The 22,725-nt window shown below is 36.7% G+C and overlaps 1 protein-coding gene across 1 annotated transcript in view; it reads right to left on the reverse strand.

The window, feature by feature from the left end:
- cdh7 (cadherin 7) overlaps positions 1 to 22,725 on the reverse strand; it is a 104,633-nt gene that overhangs the window by 79,717 nt on the left and 2,191 nt on the right. The window contains exon 2 of the mRNA XM_018095030.2: positions 5,546 to 5,896. Coding sequence (XP_017950519.2) covers positions 5,546 to 5,755 — 210 coding nt within the window. The 5' untranslated portion in view covers positions 5,756 to 5,896. The remainder of the gene's footprint in view (positions 1 to 5,545; positions 5,897 to 22,725) is intronic.

The raw sequence follows: 22,725 nt of genomic DNA on the forward strand, positions 1-22,725 counted from the left end.
GTAACACTTTATTCACCTACTTGGTTTTATTTAGAAAAGAAAATATTAATGCTTTTTGCTTAACATCTGATATCTCTGGTTATTTTCTCTGAAAGCTGTAGAAATTTCAAAAGAACGACTTTTACTGAAGTGAAAAATGTACTTAATTTGATTTAAAAGCTTATATGCCTGTTTGTATTATTTTTTTTACTTATGTTTGGCTGTTTAGGGACTCCAGACTTCTCTCATCTATGAATGGACCTGGGAGAAGGGACAAATGATGCAGATCCAGATATGCAGATAGGCTGCACAGGGAGATTATTTATTATAATATACTTGCAAGACTATCAACTGTTCCAAATCTTCAGGTTAAAGGTTAAGCAGCCCAAGAAGTCAAGTTTATCTTTAGATCTTGATTATATTTACCAGTGGTGTTACAGTTACAAGTAAAACCATAGTGAAACTGTAGTTTAGATTAATGCAGCCATCAAATCTGAATCCCAAATGATTTCCATTTAATTCAAAGAACACAAAAAAAACCTCAAGTTGTCTCTCATTAGCCCTGGGGAGGGTGGGGGGAATTATTTTCTGACTGGTAATCATACTATGCCCTGCCATTCTACAGATAAAGCATACTTTATTGGTGTACTATATGTATATATATAATAGAAACACCATGCACTAGAGTTGAAAAATAGTGTCATGTTCATGTTAAACAAAACACTAATAATAATAGCTACATAGTTGTTTATTAAGTAATATTCATTAAGTTCAATCAATAAGTTTAGTAAATCCTACATAACTTCTAAATGATCCAGACAAAGATGCAAAAAAAGCCTTTCCTAACTCTAAAATGGCAACTGGACCTCTCTCTGGATTAACACAGTACCAAGAGTATTAATATCAATAGCCTTGCTAAAGAGACATTTAAACCTTTGTTGAAATTAATGCATATGCCAATACAACTGCTGCAGGAGGAGAATTCAACTTTACAGCGCTTAAAAAGAAACATTGTTTTTTGCACCTTAAGATGCAATGTCCTTTCTTGTATTTAATATATCTTCCAATACAAATGTTACAGAAAGATAATAAAACAACTTCTCAGCTCCATTTAAGAATGTTTTCTTTTTTTTTATAACCACAAAGTATGTCCTTGTGAAATCTGGAAAGATCTACTGGTAAATAAATCATACGGCCCTTATACAAAGTGATTGTATTAAGTGGCTTTTCTCTAATGTAAACAACCCCAACTTGCCAAGCCAAGTTATCATAAATGACAACTTCCATACCATTTTTCAACTGTCACTTTTTTCTTCTTGACTAGTGATGAGCGAATCTGTTCCGTTTTGCTTCGCCGAAAAATTCGCGAATCTTTAAAAAGATCCGCGAAACGGCAAAAAATTAGCGAAACGGCGAAAATGTCGTGCGACAAAAAAAATTTGTCGCCCGCGGCTATTATTTTGTCACACGGCTATTGTTTCGTCGCCTGCAGCTATTATTTTGTCACGCGGCTATTGTTTCGTCGCCCGCGGCTATTATTTTGTTGTGCGGCTATTCTTTCGTCGCCCGCGGCTATTATTTTGTCGCACGGCTATTGTTTCGTCGCCCGCGGCTATTATTTCGTCGCGCGGCTATTGTTTCGTCGCCCGCGGCTATTGTTTCGTCGCCCGCGGCTATTGTTTCGTCGCACGCGGCTATTATTTCGTCGCGCGGCTATTATTTTGTCGCGCGGCTATTATTTTGACGCCCGCGGCTATTATTTTGACGCCCGCGGCTATTATTTTGACGCCCGCGACAATTCTTTTTTGACGCCGGCGACAATTTTTGGACGTGCGGCGAATTTTTCCACGGTGAATTTTTTCATCCGTTTCGCGAAACAATCCGCCAATGGCGAAACGCGTAAATTCGCCGCGAATCCATGCCTGGCGAAACATTTCGCCCATCACTATTCTTGACTTCTAATAAAATATGGTTGAAAACAATAACAAGCTTACATGACCAGAGGATCACAAAAAAACCAATGTAATGTAGAGCACAATCCTCAATACTGGAACACTGAAAAATAGAACTTCAAAGAACTTCATTGTTGCTTCATGTGATATTAAAAGATTATTTAAAAGACATTTAAAGATGAGCAGTTATCCATGTGAACAACACCCCTGAACTACATTAGAGTTTAGACACTTCCCTTGCTTTAAGCTGGACCAAAGTCTGGCCCGTTACAGGTGTTGTATTTTTTTAGCTTTCCTTTTGAATATGTCCAATTGAAATAGTAAGTGGTGAATGTAAAACTATTTACTTATCTCACTTTCTTGGACCTGTTGTTGTTTTAGGCTGACTGGTCACATTTCTCCTCTCATTTCTCACTTCCAACTTATTCTCTCAGTACCAGAAAAGGGGCTACCGTAGTAGCAGAAGCAGTATGGTACCTAGCACCCATGCCATGCATAGATTAGAAAGAAAATCTAAGAACAGAGAACCCTACAGTATCAGAAAAGGGATCACACGGTATTGATTGAACCTGTATAAAGCAAAGGTTGTAATTGTACTTAAGCTGTATACGCAGCTTTAAAGAAATGCTGCTACTATTTTTCCTGTAGTGATGAGCTAATCTGTCCCGTTTTGCTGAAAAATTTGCAAACCTGCAGAACAACTCTTGAAATGCGGTTCCCGCGCAACTTTTTTCACGCCAAAGTTTTGTGGAAGTTTCACTAAACAATTTGCCAATAGCGAAATGCAGAATTCCGCTCATCACTGGTGACTTATTTAGGTCAGTGGGTTTTAGTGAATGCTCCCTATTCTCTATGTAATTTCTAGATTGGAACTAAGTTTTCAAGGCCATCCACATTCTCTTTATGACTGGAATCTACCATATAATTTTCAAACTACCACAACTTTTATAATTATCATTATCATTATCAATATTATTATTATAAACATGTTTTATTTCTGCCTCAGTATCTCAGAATATCACTTTTGCACAAAAATATGCACAAAATAAAAATATTCATTTATTTGAAATAATGCCTATAATGATTCGTACATTTCTGTTTAACTGCAACTGGTAAATGATGACAATTTTAAAAATGTAAGCATAAAAAAATATATACAATGTTTGTTGTTTTGTATTTCATATTTATATCTAAAGATTTCAGATTATAGAAAGTATTCTTAGACGTGTTCACTTTGTTTAATTAGGAATGTAATGAGCCCATTTACAAGAACACTATTGCTATAATAAAACTATCAGACCAAATAATAATTGGCTTATGCTGCTGTAAAAGAAAGATGAGAGATCTTCCGAAAAAAGATATTTGGAAATGTACTTTACATTTATAAACTTGGCTGGAATGAGTCAGTATACTTAACATTTTGCTGTTGGGTTTGTATTTGGTTTAGATTGATTGTAATAATACTTATTATTTTTAGTACTAAAGAAACTAAGTCCTCCCTCCATCCTTAGCTCCCTTTCTCTGGCCTCCATTGCCGCCCTCCACTCTCACTTCCTTTTTATGCTAAAAACTTTACCTATGTGTGAACCTGCCATAAACATGCATAGTTGCATAGCAGAGTTTACAGGTGCCATTTTTTGCTACTACGCATGCTCCTGCTGTGTTAGTGTCTCCAAAATCACAGAAGATGATCCATAACAAAATAAAATAGTGCCCATGCAAAACTATTTATGGCACGTTGACACAGAGGAAAGTTTTCAGCATAACAGACAATGCTAGGAGAGAGCTTGGAGGAGGTCAGAGAAGGCCAGTGAAGGTGTGCTGAGGTTTGGAGTTTGGAAAGGATTTATTTTACATTAATATTATTTGCCACTCATTTCAAGTGTTGAAAAAACATGATTTACATATTAAAATGTTTTAAGGATGTACTGGCCCTTTAAGAGATTACTGTAAATCAGAAAAATCTGATTATCAATATTTACAGTTTTTTCCACACCTTAAACTGCCTTGATTTGAAATAATTTTATGCAGAAAAGCAAATATTTTGCTTTCAGTCTGAAAAGGCTTACAAGGTCATTGCTTCAGTTTCCAATGTCCCCAGTATTTTGAATACACACATATAGGGTCGGACTGGGGGGTGCAGGGACCCACTGGGGCTACCGACCCAGGGGCCCCACACCCCCCCACAGGGGCCTCCCGCCGCACCCCACTAACCCTCCTGCACACATATATATGTATATGTACATGTTTAACATCTTTTCTGGTAAACAAAATACAATGTAATAAATGTAAAAGGTAAGACCAAAGATGCTTATTATGTGTGAACTAGTCCTATGTATGTGCTCCTTTGCAGTATGATTTCTGTACTATGATCCCTCTGGGACAGGATTTGTATTTTACTGTATTGTATAATATTTTTAGAGAACTTTAAATGCACTCAGTGCTTTTAAAGGCATAAACACAAATCAATTTATATGTTAAAAGTCAGACAGATATTTATATGTTAGAAATTAGACAGCTGAATGAGAGGGGACAGACATGAACAAAATCAGGAGGGGAACAAATACATAGGTCAAGGGTGTGTTGCAGAGGAGGTGACAAGTGAAGGGTTTTCTTTAAAAAGTGATTTTTATGGAACTTTGAGAACACAGTTTGGGGCTTTCTTGATACTAGGTGGCAGAGAATTACAGAGATGTGGTGCAATCAGTGACAAAAGGTTGTATACGGGACTCAACTCGGGATTGTCCCGAGTTGAGTGCTGGGCCCAGGAGTAAGTGTATGGGCAGATGAGAGACAATACATAGAGAAAAGAAGTAGAATGCAGGGCTCTAAAGGACAAGATGAGAATTTTATACTTAATGCACCACTTGACCGTAATCCAGTTGAAACATTTTAGTAGCTGCTGAGAAGGATTTAATGTGGCCTTACATAGAGATAAAAGCCACTGGCAGTCGGCAGTTTATCAGCCCATGTATGGGGCCCTCAGACGAGCCTACCCGAGCAATATCTGTCCAATAATCTGGCAGTTATCTATTGGGAAGGTGTAAAAATCCCAACGGGATGAGGAACACATCAGTACCTTGATAGGGTCCTTGTCCTTATGGCCTCAATCTGATAAAACCCACCTCAAAGTGGGCATATCGGTGAAAGATAGCAACAGTAAGAACAGACTGCAGAGGATAGAAATGAGATTCTGAGAGACCAGCTAATGTGCTGCAGTAGTCTCTCCTGGATCATTGTTTTAACAGAGTGGGGTTGGCAAGTTCCAGTAGAAAGACAGATAGACAGGCAGACAGATACAAAGACAGCTGAATAACAATAACTAAAACAATAAATGATTTGCTAATTCATGAACAGACAGCTGGATATATAACAATAATTAATAAAAATAAATTTTATGCTAATTCATGAACTTGTCAATTTCTGAGCAAAATTGATACATTCCTAGTTAAATGTTCTTTCAGTTCTTAATAATATATTATTTAATGAAGAATTCAAAAAAATTACAGGCTGTTACATACCTACAGTTCTCTTGGACTAATATTTCTCTGGCTCTCTTTAAGGCAGACTAGACATTTTAATTTTATATAAGTTTATATTGACAAAGATCTTACCTTGCCCACATAGAGAGGATCTGTACCTGTATATTCCTCCAATACAAAGAACTGATTCCACACCCAGCTGCGCTTTGTTCTTGACCTCCCTGGTTGAATGTAAGGCTTGGATGTAGACATTGAAAGCTCAGCTTGGCTTATTCCAGAAAGACAAAAGAAAATAGCTATAATCTGAAGATAATGACACAACTCATGTTTTCCCATCTTCATTTTTCTTTTCTTTAAAAAATATATGAGTGACAATCCCAAAAGTTTCAGCTTGGAACTTTCAATAGGGAGCCAAATAATTTGTAGACTCTTGAAGCGAAAGGTTTACTCTTGGTGTATATCCTTCGAATCACTAATAGATGCCTATAAAAGCAAGATACCAGAAATAAGTTACAGACTTTGCCACTGTGTTATAACATGAATATTGTAATATATTGATGGAAGTGAAATAAATGTTTTAAATGCAACAAAAGACAGATAATATTGTGCTTGTTAATGATATAATGAATTTTAATATATGGTAGAACAGTTTTTCCAATATTGCCACATGCATGCAGCAGTTACTTACTGACAGATCTAATAAAAGCATCTATAGTGTTCAGAGTGCTGCCTAAACAATCAAATACACGTATGGGATCCCACATCCCGTTATCAAGAAAGCTCTGAATTACGGAAAGTCCATCTCCCATAGACTCCATTTTAATCAAATAATTCAGAATTATTTTTTTTTCAACTGTGTTTTTATTTATTTTCACATTCAAAACATAGATGCATTGTCTTCAGAAAAAGGAAGCATACAGATAAATGTTTTACAAAATACAAAGTTATGCTTTCTTAAGAAAATATAAACCAACAGCTTTATAATTTAGAATTTTAAATCTTAAAATGATATAAGTAATCATTATTGGATGCAAAACAATTCTTTTGGGTTTAATTAATGTTTTATTGATTTTTTTAGTAGACTTAAGGTATGGAGATCCAAATTACAGAAAGACCCCTTATCCGGAATACCCTTGGCCCTGAGCATTCTGGATAAGGGGTCCTATACCTGTAATTGAATACAACAATAAATAATTGAAGAGGAATAACATTTGATTCTTTAATAATGAATATTTATAATAATTTTATAATGAAGAATGTTTATTTTGAAAATATTTTATTACAAATAATTTGGAGCATTCATTCATCCATGAATGCTTAAAAAAGAAAGAAAGTAATTTTGGCATTTTACTGCCAATAGATTTGCCACATTAGTGCCACCTAGAACACTATATTTATTCTGCAGAAAGCTTTATCTTACCTGAGTAAAGAGCCCTAGAAGCTTTCTCTATTTGTTTAAGATTGCAGCTGCCATTTTAAGTAGCTTCCTGCTGGCAGCTTTTGCCCTGTAGCTCAGAATACACACTCCTAAGGGTGGGGGGAGTGAGTTTTATGAATTCTTATTGAAGGGGGGAGCAGGAGAGAGGAGAGAGCTGCACAGACTCTGGCCCCATGAATGAAGGATTTTTCTCAGATACCAAGTCAGATACCAAGAACATTTTTACAAAAAAGGAGACAAGAAATCCTGTGTTTCATTTGATAGTGCAGTGTTTCTGTGAGTGCTTATGACTGTATTTACCTTTCTGATAAAGCTTACTTAGTTTTTACATTTCTTTGTCCTATAAAACAGTTTGTTCTAAAATAATCTCAAAGGGTAGCAAAATGCCAGCTTTACAATGAAATAAGTAAGGATTAGAGAGAACTTTTAACAGACCAGTGCACAAATACTTTACATACAAGGCAGGCCTATATGAGAAACCTAAAAAACACATAGAGGCCACTCAGTAGTCTAGACACGTAAAAGAAAGGCAAGCTTGGAATTTCCAAAAAAAGGCGTGTATCAAGGATCAGGCAGGGGAAAGTTTCAGAAGTAAGCAGATGCAATACTGGAAACAAAAGTAATATTTTCACATCACTTGAGATTGCTGCAACATTTTCACTATGTATGGCAGTGGGCCCCAACCTTTTTTATACCACGGACTGGTTTCAAGCAAGACAATTTTTCCAAGGCATGGGGGGGGCCCAACTAGTGCATAGTATACAGTATACTGTAATTTAATTATTACATATATAATGTAAATGTCATTATTAAATGTTATATTATGCACTTTATTATTATAATTATTGCATACAGCTTAATAAAGTACTTTGTTCCTTGTCCTGATCAGTAGAAAGCTTCCTTGGCTTCGCATAGCTGTTGTCATCGCTGTGTAACACATCGGGGAGTTGGGATCACAAGTAACTGGGACCAGAGGTGGCCGGTTCAGCACAGCCCACGGCCCGGCACCGGTCCCCGGACGGTGGTTGGGGACCCCTGATGTATGGGATCTGCATTTATCTGTTTACTGTATAGTGGATAAAACCTACAAATCAAAATTGTCATGCACTGGATTGTTCTGCAGATACTGTAGGTAGGTGCACACATGACAGATCTATCCCATAATAAAGCCACCTTTATTTATTAATCATAACGCTATCTCACACCAATATTATTTCTCCCTCTGTCATTAAAAATATATCACACCAGATGAAGCTGGGAGATAACATAAAACATAAAAAGTAGTAGTTTCTAACTATATCATCTTAATAGCAAATTGAATACCATATTACAAGGCCACTAGCATAAAGATGTTTTTTTGTTGCTCTATAAAAACCTCAGAATCCTGTAAACACACCTGTATTGTATATAATCTGCATTTTCAATCTATCTCAGCTTTTTATTGCAAGCACTCTATGGTTATAAAGCCTATGCAAATTCAATCCTTCAAAGTGACATCCCTGCCATCACAAATTGAAACATTTTGTCACAACAAGCTCATTTTAAACACAAAGACATTCTGTTATTTAATCCAACCTTAAAATAAAGTGTTATATAATAAGAAGCTTTACTCTAAAATCATAATTAACTTTAGTTTCAATAATTAAAAAAAGCAACTTATGCTTTAAAACCTAATAATTGTATTTCTATTACTCATATCATAAATGTTTAAAAGGGTGGTTGTCAGCACCTACTTTATTCAATATTGTGGTACTGGGAGTCCCTTTAGTCCCCTTTTACTTGATATGAAGTTTATCAAAACAACACCATGTATTGGCAGGCTTCTGTACAACATCTCAGGAGAACAACTCCCTTTTTCAGGTACACAATTAGTAATAAAATAATTAAAGAGGGGAACTCTGGCTTCCAAACAGAAAATTGTTAAAGAGACCACACACAATACAGAAGCCCCCAAGATACAATCACTGTAATCTGTTTCTTCAAAAAGTATAAATAAATACCATTTTTATATGCTGAAATCCAGCTGCACAATACTTCTTCTCTTTCGGCATCATTAAAAATCCTGGTGGGGAGGAGGGACTAAAACATTGATGTTACAAAGTGTAACAACTTCTCCACATGCAGCATGCAGGAACTACATAACCCACAATGCACTGCACTGTAATGTTCCTTTCCTTATTGACATCACGTATGCAGGCAATTGGGGGATTTGGAGGATGCATGCTGATGACAGTTGACTACTTTTGTAATTTTTTTGAGTCTCAAAATAGTCAGTCAGATCAGCAGGATAATGCAGGGCCAGGCTTAGGTCCAAACCATATTATTACATTAAAAATCTTGAAAAAGGCTGCATATTTTTAATTGATATATAACGCAAAGTTGCTTAGATTTTAGTAAAGTATGATCAGTCCATTTTGTCAGTTATTGGAGTCCAATGTACCTGATCTACATACAGTATATAACATTCTATAGTAAGCATAGATGTGGTGAGTCAGCAAACATTCTTAAAAATAACCAGGTTTTAGCAAACAGACAGAACACTCACAAAGCTGGACTTAAGTGGACATAAGTGTTACAATATATGTGTCACAAATTAAACCCGGTTGAATAGGTACAAAGCTCATGCTGTAGTGATGTGTGGGTCAACAAAAATGTGACCCACACCCGACCCTAAACCGCCCTCTCCCAACCCGCGCCGACCCAGGCCACTGCTTTGTGGCTATTTATTTCTGCGTGCCCGACCCACCCATCTCTGACGTAAAGGAGGGGGTGGTGCAAAGCAGGTGCGTTTGATGTGCAGTTAGGCCCCGAGGAACTTATGTGTGTTTCAGCCTGAACCTGTGGGTCGGGGGGGGTAAACCCGCCGTGAGTGTCGGTCCGACCCACACATCACTACCATGCTGATGTGTTAGAATTGCTAAACTTTTGTGAGTAGGGCCCTCTAAATCTATTTTTTACACTGTAACCTTGTTCTTTAAATAATCATTTATCAGTTCATGTTAAGTGATGCGTAACTTGCTGATGATTGATGATGATGTCATATGAATTGCTAACTAACAAAATATGTGTTGCAAGGATAGCTTTCTCCTGGATTCACTTTTGACTCTTGAATGATTGCCAGGAATTTGGCATTGCTTTTTTGAGAACCTTAGAGTCACACCAAAGTTTCCATCAGAGGTTCCATCAGTGTGCTGAATTATAAATGCCATAATATGGACCAAATAAATCTGTGTGAGCGTGTAAGCTGTTGCTCACTAGCACTACATCAGAAGCTTTTATAACTGATCTGCCATATTTTTCACAGGTAAAGGTTCACCTCTTTATTACCGGTGTCTTTATATGGATTATTCTTTTTTTTCAGAATTACATGAGTGGGAAATAAGAGACCCTAATTACCCAAGATAAAGAATTTATGATAAAAATGATAAAACTTATCAAAAAACAAAAAATGTTTTAATGTCTCCAATTTCTTAAAGGAGAAGGTGCAGATATACCTTCAGTTCTCTTAATAGTGCCCTTAAGTCTCCCCATATTTCTCCCGCTCAGATGATCAGAAGCCTCATAGGAAAAAAAACACTGAGCTCTATAAAGAAAGTTCCCATAATGCCTCGCTCCTGCACAAAGACCAAGAGCGGTGTACATACCTAGTTTGTAAGACTATGAGGAAACTTACTGCTGATTGGCTCAGATCACACATTCCTAAGGGGGGGGAGGGAGTTCTTAGAATTCTTGAGGGAGGGGGGGCAGGAGAGGGGAGAGAGCTGCATGTCTCTGGCACAGGAAAACAAAGAGACAACAAATCCTGTTTCTTTTGACAGAGAACTTAGTGCAGCTTTTCTGTGAGTGCTTATGGCTGTATTTACAAAGACCTTTCTGATAAAGTTTACTTAGTTTTAACCTTTCTTTCTCAGTTTTTCCTTTGAAGTGATGGTATGGAATAAAAAAAATAACAACTGTTCTTGTTTGCAAAACAAAACCTGCAGCAGTTATTAGAAAATGTACATTTGTAATACACGTATCCCCCAATCTAGATTTTAATGTGCTGAGTTAAATATGGCCCTACCTCCACACAGACATACATGATTATACACAGTGGTATTTAAAGCATATGCAACAAACATAATAACAATAATGAGAATTGGGAGATCTTAATAAAGCATGAATACAAAGGTTTATACATAATTATGACAAAAAGTGACTGGTAGTATGAGTAACAGTTAATCAATCAATTAATTAGTCAGGAAAAATGTATATTAGGCTGATGCCACACGTGGCGTTTTTACGCTGCGTAATTTCTAATTCTCTCAGCGGCTGAAAAACGCACAATATCATCACCCACAGAAATAACTTGAAAAGACTCGAAGCAAACCACACAAAGTGTAAATACGCTAGAAAACGCCTTAGCACGGATTTTTCAAGCGTTTGCCGAAATACCAGTATTTGCACATCAAGCTATTCCTATGTATACACAAAGGCAGCTGCCAGACATAGCGGAAATACGCAGCGTTTTTTACTATTTCGCACTATTAGCACCATGGAAACGGGATTTGCTACGTTACCAGTACTAGGCTGAAAAACACCATAGTCAGAGGCTGTGTGGCTTGTGCGGCGTTTTTAGGCTGAGAAAAAATATATATATATATATTAAAATAAAACATGGAGTATATGGGAATGATCACTTCTGATCCTCTAACAGCAGGGCTATCAATGGAAACATATTTCAAGTCTAACTAGCACTACTACTACTGCTTTTATTAAAAGGCAGGTATCCATGGTAAAGGTCCTTTTCATTCTAAATGGCATAGCATGCTCTAATTATAGCAGATTTTCTAGAAAGCTTAGGCATTAGGAAAAGTAGAAGTATGAATGTTACAATTTGCATTTTACTCACATATTTATAGCAAAAAGTACAGACATGTGCATAATTATACAGATAATTATATTTTTGGTAATCTACACAAAACATATTTGCTGGACGCTGCATTAAATATGTCTGTGTGTGCTGTGGGTCTGTGAATACAGTATAATTGTATACCCTATCTTTCTTCAGATACTGTCAGATACTGAGACAGATACTGTCAAAAAAGTATTAACTGTTGAATTATGCAATTCAAAAACAGAAATAATCTGTCTTTAATCACCTAGAGATTCAACTTCCTGCTGGCAGCCAGACTGTGCATGAGACCCAGCTTCATCCACAGACTCCTGAGCCACAGCCTGGTCACATGATGCTTTGTGTGCCAGAAAATGGCTCTGCCTCAGTGTGATGAAGAAATTATATTATTGTTTCTGTGTATGGGTGATTACGTGTATTGGCTGAATTAGTTATAATTAAGGAAAAACCCTGCACTATAGTAAATTTCGGGTGCTCACTGTGTAGTAATTAAGTTGAAATTAGATTAGTAAAGACAACACACTTAGGGGCCCATTTACTTACTCACGAACCAGCCGAATGCGTCCGATTGCGTTTTTTCCGTAATGATCGGTATTTGGCGATTTTTTCAGAAAATTATTGCGACTTTTTCGTTGCCATTCCGAATGTTGCGCAAAATCTGGCGATTTTTTCGTAGTGTTAAAACTTGTGCGAAAAGTCGCGCCTTTTTTGTAGCCATTCCGAAAGTTGCGCAAAATGTTGCGATTTTTTCGTAGCATTCGGATTCATTCAAGCTTCAGTATGGTGACTTTTCTTGGGCCAGGTTGGAGCTGCAGAGTGCCATTGAGCCCTATGGGAGACTTTCCTTGGGCCAGGTTGGAGCTGCAGAGTGCCATTGAGCCCTATGGGAGACTTTCCTTGGGCCGGGTTGGAGCTGCAGAGTGCCATTGAGTCCTATGGGAGGCTTCCAAAATCATGCTAAGTCTGAAAGTTTCGCCCGCCACTTACGAGTGCTCAATACGAAAAAGTCGCGACAAGATACGAGCAAATCATAATGGCTACAAAAAACTCGCGTTTTTTCGCGAAAATCGTATTGGTAACGAAAAAGTCGCGACAATTTCCGAAAAGTCGTAAAGGCGCCGAAAAAGTCGCAAAATGTTTGTTTTCCAATCGGAATTTTTCCAATTCGGATTCGAATTCGTGTCTTAGTAAATCAGCCCCTTACTGTAGGTGGCACACCTACTTTAAAAACACCTTTATTACCGTTACTTTAAAATCATATTAGTGAGATTACTAAATAAGAAAAGAGACAGTAGGAAATTTAAAATCACAAATCTTGTACCTGTTACTTTCTAATTAGGGCTAGTAATTAGTTAGCGGCCATTAATAAACACATATTTCCAAACCCTGGCCATAAGTAAATAGTTGGTGCTTTCCTTGCAGTGGGTTAAACTATATATACAAAGGCATTTAGTTCACTTGCAACTGTTGCTTAATTCCAAATATAAGAATTTCTCGTTACATTTGTAGCAGGTTTTCATTCCCACTTTATAAAGCAACAGTATCAGTGTGATTATATGGTGAGAAAGAACTTAAACATCAACCCTGCCCACCCATGTATCAGCACCTAATACCAACCATTAGTAATATAGTCAAGCCCTTTGGCTGTATTAGTGTGACTTATTGTGCAGTAAATTATTGTAACTTGTGGTAGCAGCACCAAGAGAACCAACAAATCCCAGTTCAAGCTTTTTTATAGTGATTCTGTTAGGATTTGGTAAGTTTTGTTGTTTGTATATCACTTCCGCTGATTGGACATTCTGTTCAAAAACAGAAGGGAGATGCTTTGCAAATGTGTCTTTATGCCAATTTCTTATTGCACCAAAAAAGATTTAAATCCTCTACCCTTAAAAATAAGAATGGCAAGTTCTACCGTGTGCATAATTATTCATCATGCAACACATTTTTATTACATAAACACTTTATTTAAACATCCCTCTAGTTATACAAGTAGAGTATATAAGCTGACAGTGGCTTGATGGGTTTTGTACCTGGCCAATCAAAAAATTAACTGGCAACCCAGCAAACTAGTTCAACTGCACTTTTGGGCATTCGGTGCAGCAGTTTCCATGTTGTACACTACATGAGCTGCACAGGTCTACTTATAGCAACCAGTCCTACTGAGTCTTCAGGCTTTGTGCTCAGGGAGATAGTATAACACAATCTTAATATCAATATTTAATTACAATATGGGGGAAAAAGGGATTGTGGTTCCAAATGCAATTCATGGCTGTCTTCACACCCACAAAATTATACTAGCATGATACAACTGGTGAACAGGAGTTAAGAATACTGAATACTATACAACGCCTTTTTAGATGTAGGATTTACTGGACCTTTAAACTAAGAACTTTATGTTTTTTTATAGCTAAATGGTAGAGACTTATTAAGTTCACATTTATTTCTTCCTACTGTTTCTTGCTAGAGATGATTACATACTCGTAACAAGAAAGTGAGGATTGCAAAGGAAAATTACTTCCCCCAGCCTACTAAAACAGCATGTACAAAAAGTATATCAGGAATGGAGTGTATATATATGTGTGTGTGTGTGTGTGTGTGTGTGTTAAAGGTGCATACTTTTTAAACATTTGTTCATGTTAGTATTATTCCCCTTGTAAAGAACAGAGGGATAAATGTGATATTTACCATGTTAATCTGTTCTCTTAGACACTGAATGTCAATCAAATACTAGGAATCAACTGATATATTTGGATAATAATGTGCTCACTCTCTCTCTCTTACATACACACACACAAATCCAAGTTAATATAGTATGCATTTGTATCAACAGCTTTATTATTCATAAAATCTATTAATTGTAGGATCTGCAGTGATTTATACTGCACCTCCTTCAGAAGAGAAAGGGCTACTTTAGATGTCATGGTGGGATTTTGTTATACTAACTGACTGACTTTAAAGTCAATTAGAGTATAATTAGAGTGAATATAGCTTAGAACTATAGCAAACAGCAATTTAAGGATTTTTGTAACATTGTCAATTACCAAAGTGTGTGCTCACCAAATGTTAGATCACAAAAATATGGCAAGAATTTGATCCTATAAAGTAGGACAGAACAAACTAACTTGGCTGGATAGAAAATATGACATTTCACTACATCCCAGTGTATCAATCCTATAATAAACTTAAAATAAAGTTGACTTTTAAGTCAATAGTTTTCAAACCAACTTCTTCATGAATAGCTTTGTATCAATTTGAATGTTAATATTTTGGCCAGTTTGATCTATATCAAAGTGCAAATCATCTAAACAAATTAATATTGATTTGAATGTCATAAGTCACCTCAAACTCAGCTAAAAATATTTTGATCTCAATGATTGGCCTAATAATGATAAATGTTTAGAATTACAGCCTCTACCCAAGTACATCAGTAAGTGGATGGCTAATATTCAGGCAGCATAGTGCCTGTGATCTGCAAAACTGATGGCTCCGTGATCAATTCTGGTTGCAGGTCCAGCTACTTATCTGAGCAGTGACATTGCGGAAGTCCATAATATTAGACTTGGGCCTTGCACCTTATACACTGAAGGAGACCAGTAAATTAGTGCAAAGAGCTACTAATGCAAAGTATTTATATTTTAATATGAGCAATTATCTGCCAATTTTAGTACCTTGTGCTGCACCAACAATCCTAAATGATCCTTTTAAAATGTATTTCCTACCCTCAAGAAAGTGTGTTCATTTGTTATGTATACATTTAATATGCTGATTTTAGCTACAGTAAAATATAAAGGTGCTGCCATTTTGGGGCTACTAAAGGGTACATTTTGTAGGAAATGAAAAAGATGTTGCTTTAAAATATCATATTAAATAGAGAGGGGATAAAAACATATATCCAATTAGTAGTAATTCAACTTTTGATATAGTCTTAAGACTAAAGGAATGCAAAATATCTTAAAATAATAATGAATAAAGTATTTATTCAAAAGTCCAAAGCATTAAAATTAAATATCAGCAAATAAAAAAGCGATGTAGGGTCAAAAAATACCAACAAATGAGTCCACTGGCACCGTAAATGAACAGGGAATGCTACTGAAGGAAGCACGTAAATGTGGAATAAGAAAGCGAAGTAAACAAATTATGGTAGACACATCGCTGAATTTCCCATGAGACAGACTAGTTAATGTGCTGATCAGCGCCAAAGACTTACAGAATTGTGCCTGCGGATGTATAATAGCCGATCTGGTCATGGAAAGGCAGCATAAAGAAATTACAGAATAAAGGAACACATAAAGCTTTCTTGCTGCAAATGTGAAACAAAAAGACATGGGGAAAAAATAAAAAAAGCTCTGTAATTTTGTTGTCCCACTGGGTACTTTAAGGCCAGAAGTATAAAGTATATATAGTAGGAACCAAGGGCAATTGTCACTGGGGTGTTCTGATTATTGATCCCTTACAGGCATTATTCTGTGCAAAAGTATGGGCAGCATTGTAAAAGAAAAGTATCTCAGAAAGTTACCAATCGAATTACTGCAAACTACATTACTGCTTAATGCCAGGCTTGCAAGTAAAAATCATCATGGCTTGGAGGCATAACAAAAGTTTAAATTCCAGCGTGTTTCATATTCTCTATAACATGTTTCTAAGCCATGTTTACTCTGATATACATCAAATGTAATTTTTTTTGTATTCAAAATAAACAATTTAACTTTCCAATATGAAATAATTAAAAATTTGTAGCGCTTTGAACATTATTTGTAAATGTAATTGCTATCGAAAGCAGCATTTGTTGAACTCCTGGTTGTTACATTTTAAACAATGTTGCAAAGGTCTTGCTTCTCCAGCAATACAGGTCTTTCAGGCTGCTGCCTTGTGTTACATTGTTTCAACAGTCTGAGCCACCAGGGCAGAGAATAGAAAAAGACAGGCAAGCACTGCTTCTAATAGCAATTATAAATACAAATAACTTGAAAACCATTACAAATTTGTAATAAATGTATATTGCAAAGCTGCTTTTATTGGGCAAAAAATTATATTTTGAGTTGCCTTTAAACTGTTTGGCTTGGGATTTTTAAAGTATGCTGTGGGCACACTCTGCCATTTTTGAAACCATGAATGTCTCATTAGTACATCAAGTATGCCTGCCCACCAGAGATTTTCCTGTTTATTCCACCTGCATATGCCACCAACATCTGTGTTCGATTTCAAGTGACTGGATGGATGGGGAAAAGAAGCAGCAAACTCAGAGTGTGGCTTCAACAGCAAACAGCAGCAAGAGGCATGCTGGTAGATTACTTGAAATTATATATGGTTGGCAAGTTCAGATCCTGCAAACAGGTGTTTGTTAAAGAATCTATTACAGGTATCAGGCCCCTTATCCAGAAACCCGTTATCCAGAAAGCTCCGAATTCGGAAAGCCCATCTCCCATAGACTCCATTATAAGCAAATAATTCAGAATTTTAAAATTGATTTCCTTTTTCTCTGTAATAATAAAACAGTACATTGTAATTGATCCCAACTAAGATATAAATAATCCTTATTGGATGCAAAACAATCCTATTGGGGTTAATTAATGTTTTATTGATTTTTTAGCAGACTAAAGGTATGGAGATCCAAAAAAGATCCCTTATCCGGAATACCCTTGGTCCCGAGCATTCTGGATAACGGGTCCTATACCTGTGCTGCAAAAACATAACAAACTTAGCCTTACGCATTTTGTCCTTTAGCGTACATTCATAGGCAAATCTGTTCATAGGATCTGTGAATGTCTGCCATATATCATTTGGAGCAAGGGTGTCAAACTCAATCACATAAGGGGGCTGAAATCTAAAACACAGGCTAAAAACATGGCCCAAATGTTTTATTAATATACTTAGTAAGATACTAAGGGGTATATTTATCACAATGTGTAAAAAGTGGAGTAAGACATTACCGGTGATGTTGCTCACAGCAGCCAATAGATACTTTGCTACTGTTGAAATCTGATTACTGATTGGATGCCTTGGGCAACATTACTGGTAATGCTTCACTCCACTTTTTACACAGCATGATAAATATACCCCTTAGTCTTAGTTACTATGTGAGGAAAATGGAAATTGATCAGGCTGGATGGTCAGAAACACTCACCAAGGGCCTCATAAAACAGCCAGGTGGGCCGGATTTGGCCCCCAGGCCTTGTGTTTGACATATATGATTTGGAGCATGGATTACTTCCTTGAGCTGCACGTCTGGGGCATGAACACAGGGATTCACATGTTATAACCTTTACACTTCATGTTGGTAGATTAAACCCTAATACATGATACAGGCCCAAGGGATACACAGAAGAAAGCTAGAAGAAGAGATAAGGAAGAAGAGACTGCAGGGAAAAGACAAGACTAGTGAAAACTTTTAAAATAAATTCTGGACTCTGCACAAATAATTGAATGATAGTCCAATAAGAAGCACTAAGGGTGAATACCCTGCCATAGACAATACTGAGAATTGCCTCTGCTAAAACACACACAGAGAAAATAATCAGTAAATTATCAGCATTGTCTATTTTTGTAGCCATGACAAGAAGCTGCTACTAGTAGCTCCGTGTCTTCACCCTGAGGGTAAGAACCCACGGAGCGGTTTAGTCACCCACAATAGACCTTTGCATCACTTCAGTAATCCGATGTTGCACAAAGTTGCACGACTCAACTGCTCCATGGGTTCTTACCCTAAAAGTCCCACTTGTGAAAAGAAGCTGGTTCTAAATATATGAGTCAAATGAAAGACAATGAAAAAGTAAGCCAAAAAATTAAACAACTGGTTGATATCAGCAATTATTGCTCTAGAAAAGAACAACAAAGTATTGAGTTGCTTGAGATGCACCAGAGAGAACTAAGTGACTTGTTATCAGTAATGCTGTTCTTCTCTTGGAGCAGAAGGGATAGTACATTTGGCTCCCAGGTGCCAGGTAGTGTATTAGGGAAGTGCCCATAAAACTCACCTAAGGAGTAAGTTATTATGGTCTTGTATGTGACAGTGACATAATTGAATAAGGAAGGTAAATGTAATAGAAGCTCTACTTGTATACATGATTTATGTATATGTAATACATAATACAATAATATATATTATTATTATTATTATTACATATACATAAATATATATATTAGTTATTTTGGTTAGCTGAACTGTGCCATTTCAATCTAATTACTGTGTAGCTACCTTGTTGGGCCTCATATGTTTAATTGCACTTTAATGTGTAGATAAAGAGATTATATATTATATATATAATATATATATAGTTTATCCACAGTGTACAGGTTATTTCCTAGTGGGGTCACATGAAGCAATATTCTTAGATATTACTATGGGAAATCACAGTACCAAAGTATAGTAGAGCACTGCCACTGTGGAAAAGCTCAGGTTTGTGCCGGCCATGCCAGTAATCAAGTCTACTGAACTTTAATCCTAAAGGTGAAGATGGTGCTGAAACTCAGCAACAGGATTGCAATAAAGGGTCCTTTCTAGTACAACAGAGGCTATATATGATACAATGTTTTTAGATATTTTATGTGATAGCAAAAGTTCAAAGCTTGCTAGCTGCTAAAAGCATAGTACTAAGGCCCATTCAAGAGGGTGTTGAGTACACCTGAAAGTGAAATCCAAAACCAAAGGAGACATGAGAGAAGCTTTTACTCGTATATGCCATTTTTGTCATTTTTAAAAGAGCACTGGTTACAGCTGACAATATTCAGCAAAACCCTGCATGCAGCCGCTTTCCTACCCTTGAGCTACTGTGTGCTCTTCACAAAAGCAGAGTTAAGCTTATCAACAAGTTTTCTGAAATATAAAATTGTGATAGATGCAAACAAGGTAAAATTTTGTATTATTTCTCCCCCCCAACCCCCATCACTCCACAGTTAGTATATCTCTTTGTACTGTACCACAGTGACACCCACTGGTTAATACTGACAGTGACATTTGCCTAGTCTCTAGTCACAACAGCTCAAATCTTTTGATGGATAACAAAATAACATTTATACTTTTTTAAAAAAAATCCTAATGCTGTTTGTGTGTTTCCTAAGAAAAGTTCTAAACTTATTTAACCTGGACATAGCTGGATAAATAGTACTGTACCTCTGTGGCATTTGAAATTAACATACAATAAGTGGCATCTAAAGTTTTGGTGTAAGCCAGTTGGAGCTTTTTTGGAGGTCAAGAGACTACAGAACTGATGTTTAACTACATCAGTTAAGAAAAATTAAACGTATTTAACCTGGACATAGCTGGATAAATAGTACTGTACCTCTGTGGTGGATAAATAGTACTGTACCTCTGTGGTGGATAAATAGTACTGTACCTCTGTGGTGGATAAATAGTACTGTACCTCTGTGGCATTTGAAATTAACATACAATAAGTAGCATCTAAAATTTTGGTGTTAGCCAGTTTGAGCTTTTTTGGAGGTCAAGAGACTACAGAACTGATGTTTAACTACAGCACCCAGAATCCTTGGGGATAATGTATGTAAATAAGTAGCACCATGATGGTCTTAAAGTTCTAACACTTCTGTAAAACAAGCTAACGTTTTTCTTAACCATAAATCCCAAGATGCTTAACTTTCAAAAAAAGGAGAATGGTACTTAGAAATATAAAGCTACTAACAACATTTTGTTTGAGACAAAGAAACTTCACGGGTCATTGCAATATTGGATGTAAATTGCAATGATTTTTACCTATTTTGCAGAGTATGTTCCATAATTCCAGTATAACTGCAGCCAGGCTCCAAGTCACACCCCACCATAATTGCACAAAATATTTTGCATTTGCATTTTTACACAAATCGGGTGCAAGCTGTGTCACTTCTGGGTCACTCATTTAAAACAGCATTTGTATCTGATTCCTGTTAACAAGTCGGGTATGCCCAACACAACCCACTGTGAAAAATCTGGAGTTACCACCAGATCCAGGGTTGCAAGTAGCTCCAGGGAGCCAGTGTGACTAAGTGACCCTTCAACAAGAAACAGGATGAATTCAATAATGAATTGTGTCAATCTGCTCTCTACTTTGGAAGGGCATCTGCAATTATGGATGCATTTATAAATTACCCCTATAGTACATATATCTATATGTTTGTGTGTCTGTATATTTAGGGTCAAACTGACATGCCAGAATACCAGGGTATCTCCTGCTGGGCTTAGGCCCCTGGGAACCCCAGTTAAGAACAGATCAGCCACAACTTATTTAGGTTTACACAGGCTGATATAACACCTGTAACAGTCAGTATCATCTATAGTTAACTGTTATAAAAGTAAGCACTGAAAAACAGTTTCCTTGCTGGGTCCTAGGAGGGCCAGTCCTATAATGGTTATATTTTATTCCTTAGTTGTATTGGGTGTGCCTCTGGAAGTCACAGCTATACCAGTCTCTCCCTCAGATAAAGAGATTATCTGCACAGCTATTTTTAGCTTTATAGTCATTAGATTGAATCTTCAGTTCCCAAAAGAACTGCCAAACAACCTAAAAACTGGACCTAAGTAAGTGGCTTTCACACACAGCTTTATACACTTGTGCTAACCAGATTTACGCTAATATTAAACAGACTTTTAATTGAAATGTCACTACTTTTTTTCACATGAACGCAACATTTGCTTTTTATTGGATGTATGAAATGCACTGGGCAAATTAATGCATAAAGAACGCCACAATATACCCCCAACAAATATGCCCTGGAATATACATCAGGAATGTAAGTATCAAAAGAAGCAATGCAATGCAAGAATTTCTAGAATCTGTCCCTGAGACATTTCTGAATTATTAACTCCATGCAGTATTAAACCAGTCGTGTTTATTTCTGATCAGATTCACCAGAGCTACAAGTTTTGTGAATCCCCTCATTCTCTATAAAATGGGATCGATAACAGGTACATATGTACTTAGTCAATCAGGACAAGAATTAAATCTGAGTTATAAATCTCAAATAGGCACTGCTAAATAGGAATTGGTCAACTTGTGTTTTATTGGGATCTTAAAAAAAGAAAGAGTTCGTTAACTGGTACAGATAGTTTAAATAGAAAACAAGTTGCTTTGTGCAGACAAAAGTTTTAATAATCAAATAATTACAAAAACAATAAACATACCCCTCAAAGGGCAATACATTTTAACCTGTTGTAAAGTCTGTATTTCAGGGTGCATTATATAGGCAAATGGGGCAGAGACCTGGCATAAACAGCAAGTCTCTTGATGGAAAAAAAAAAGAATTTGTCAGCAGCTAAGGCAAATTATGCAATGCTGTCATGTGTAGCGCTCTTGGGATGTAGTGCAGTGCTAAAGCAGGGGGATGTGCATGATGTATAATGTGCCAGCTGGCTAGCAGCACCCTATTGCTTCTAGTGTAAAAGGTAATGGTGCTGCAAGATGTTTAAAAGATATGTATAACTGTATGGCTGCAAACTGGAAGACTCGCTGCAACAGGAGGCACAAAATGTTAACAGCGAAACAGATGACAAGTGACAAGCTAATCCAAATCACACTTAGTGTTCACAAAGGGTACTGCTAACCCAAGAGGTGGTTGGAACAGCAATCCGCAAGCACATGAAAACACTGCAAGAACGCTCTTGTAATCAGGGTAACACTGCCATTTAATAACCGACGATTAATGGGTTTTGACATTCAGCAGCTTGGTCAGTGTCAAGTAATTTGCTGCAATTTAAAATTCACATCTAGAGAAATTAATGAAAGCCTGGCTGACTATTTTTGCATTCATGAAATTTAGAACACAGTTATTGCACTTTTAAAGCTAATAGAGAATATTGATTAGACCCAGCAACCTAAAGTATAATAAATGCAGGTGAGCAAGGCATGGTACGCTCCTTTCACCAGTAGGGATTATAACTTCAGACTGGTAGGTGAAATCTTCCCCTTCCCACTCTGGAACACTAGGATTCATTGAAACACTAATGAGCACTGTACATGGATAGTAAGCACAACATTCTGATTAAGAGTCTGT

This window comes from Xenopus tropicalis, chromosome 6, assembly GCF_000004195.4.
Source record: "Xenopus tropicalis strain Nigerian chromosome 6, UCB_Xtro_10.0, whole genome shotgun sequence".
In the NCBI taxonomy this organism is placed as follows: domain Eukaryota; kingdom Metazoa; phylum Chordata; class Amphibia; order Anura; family Pipidae; genus Xenopus; species Xenopus tropicalis.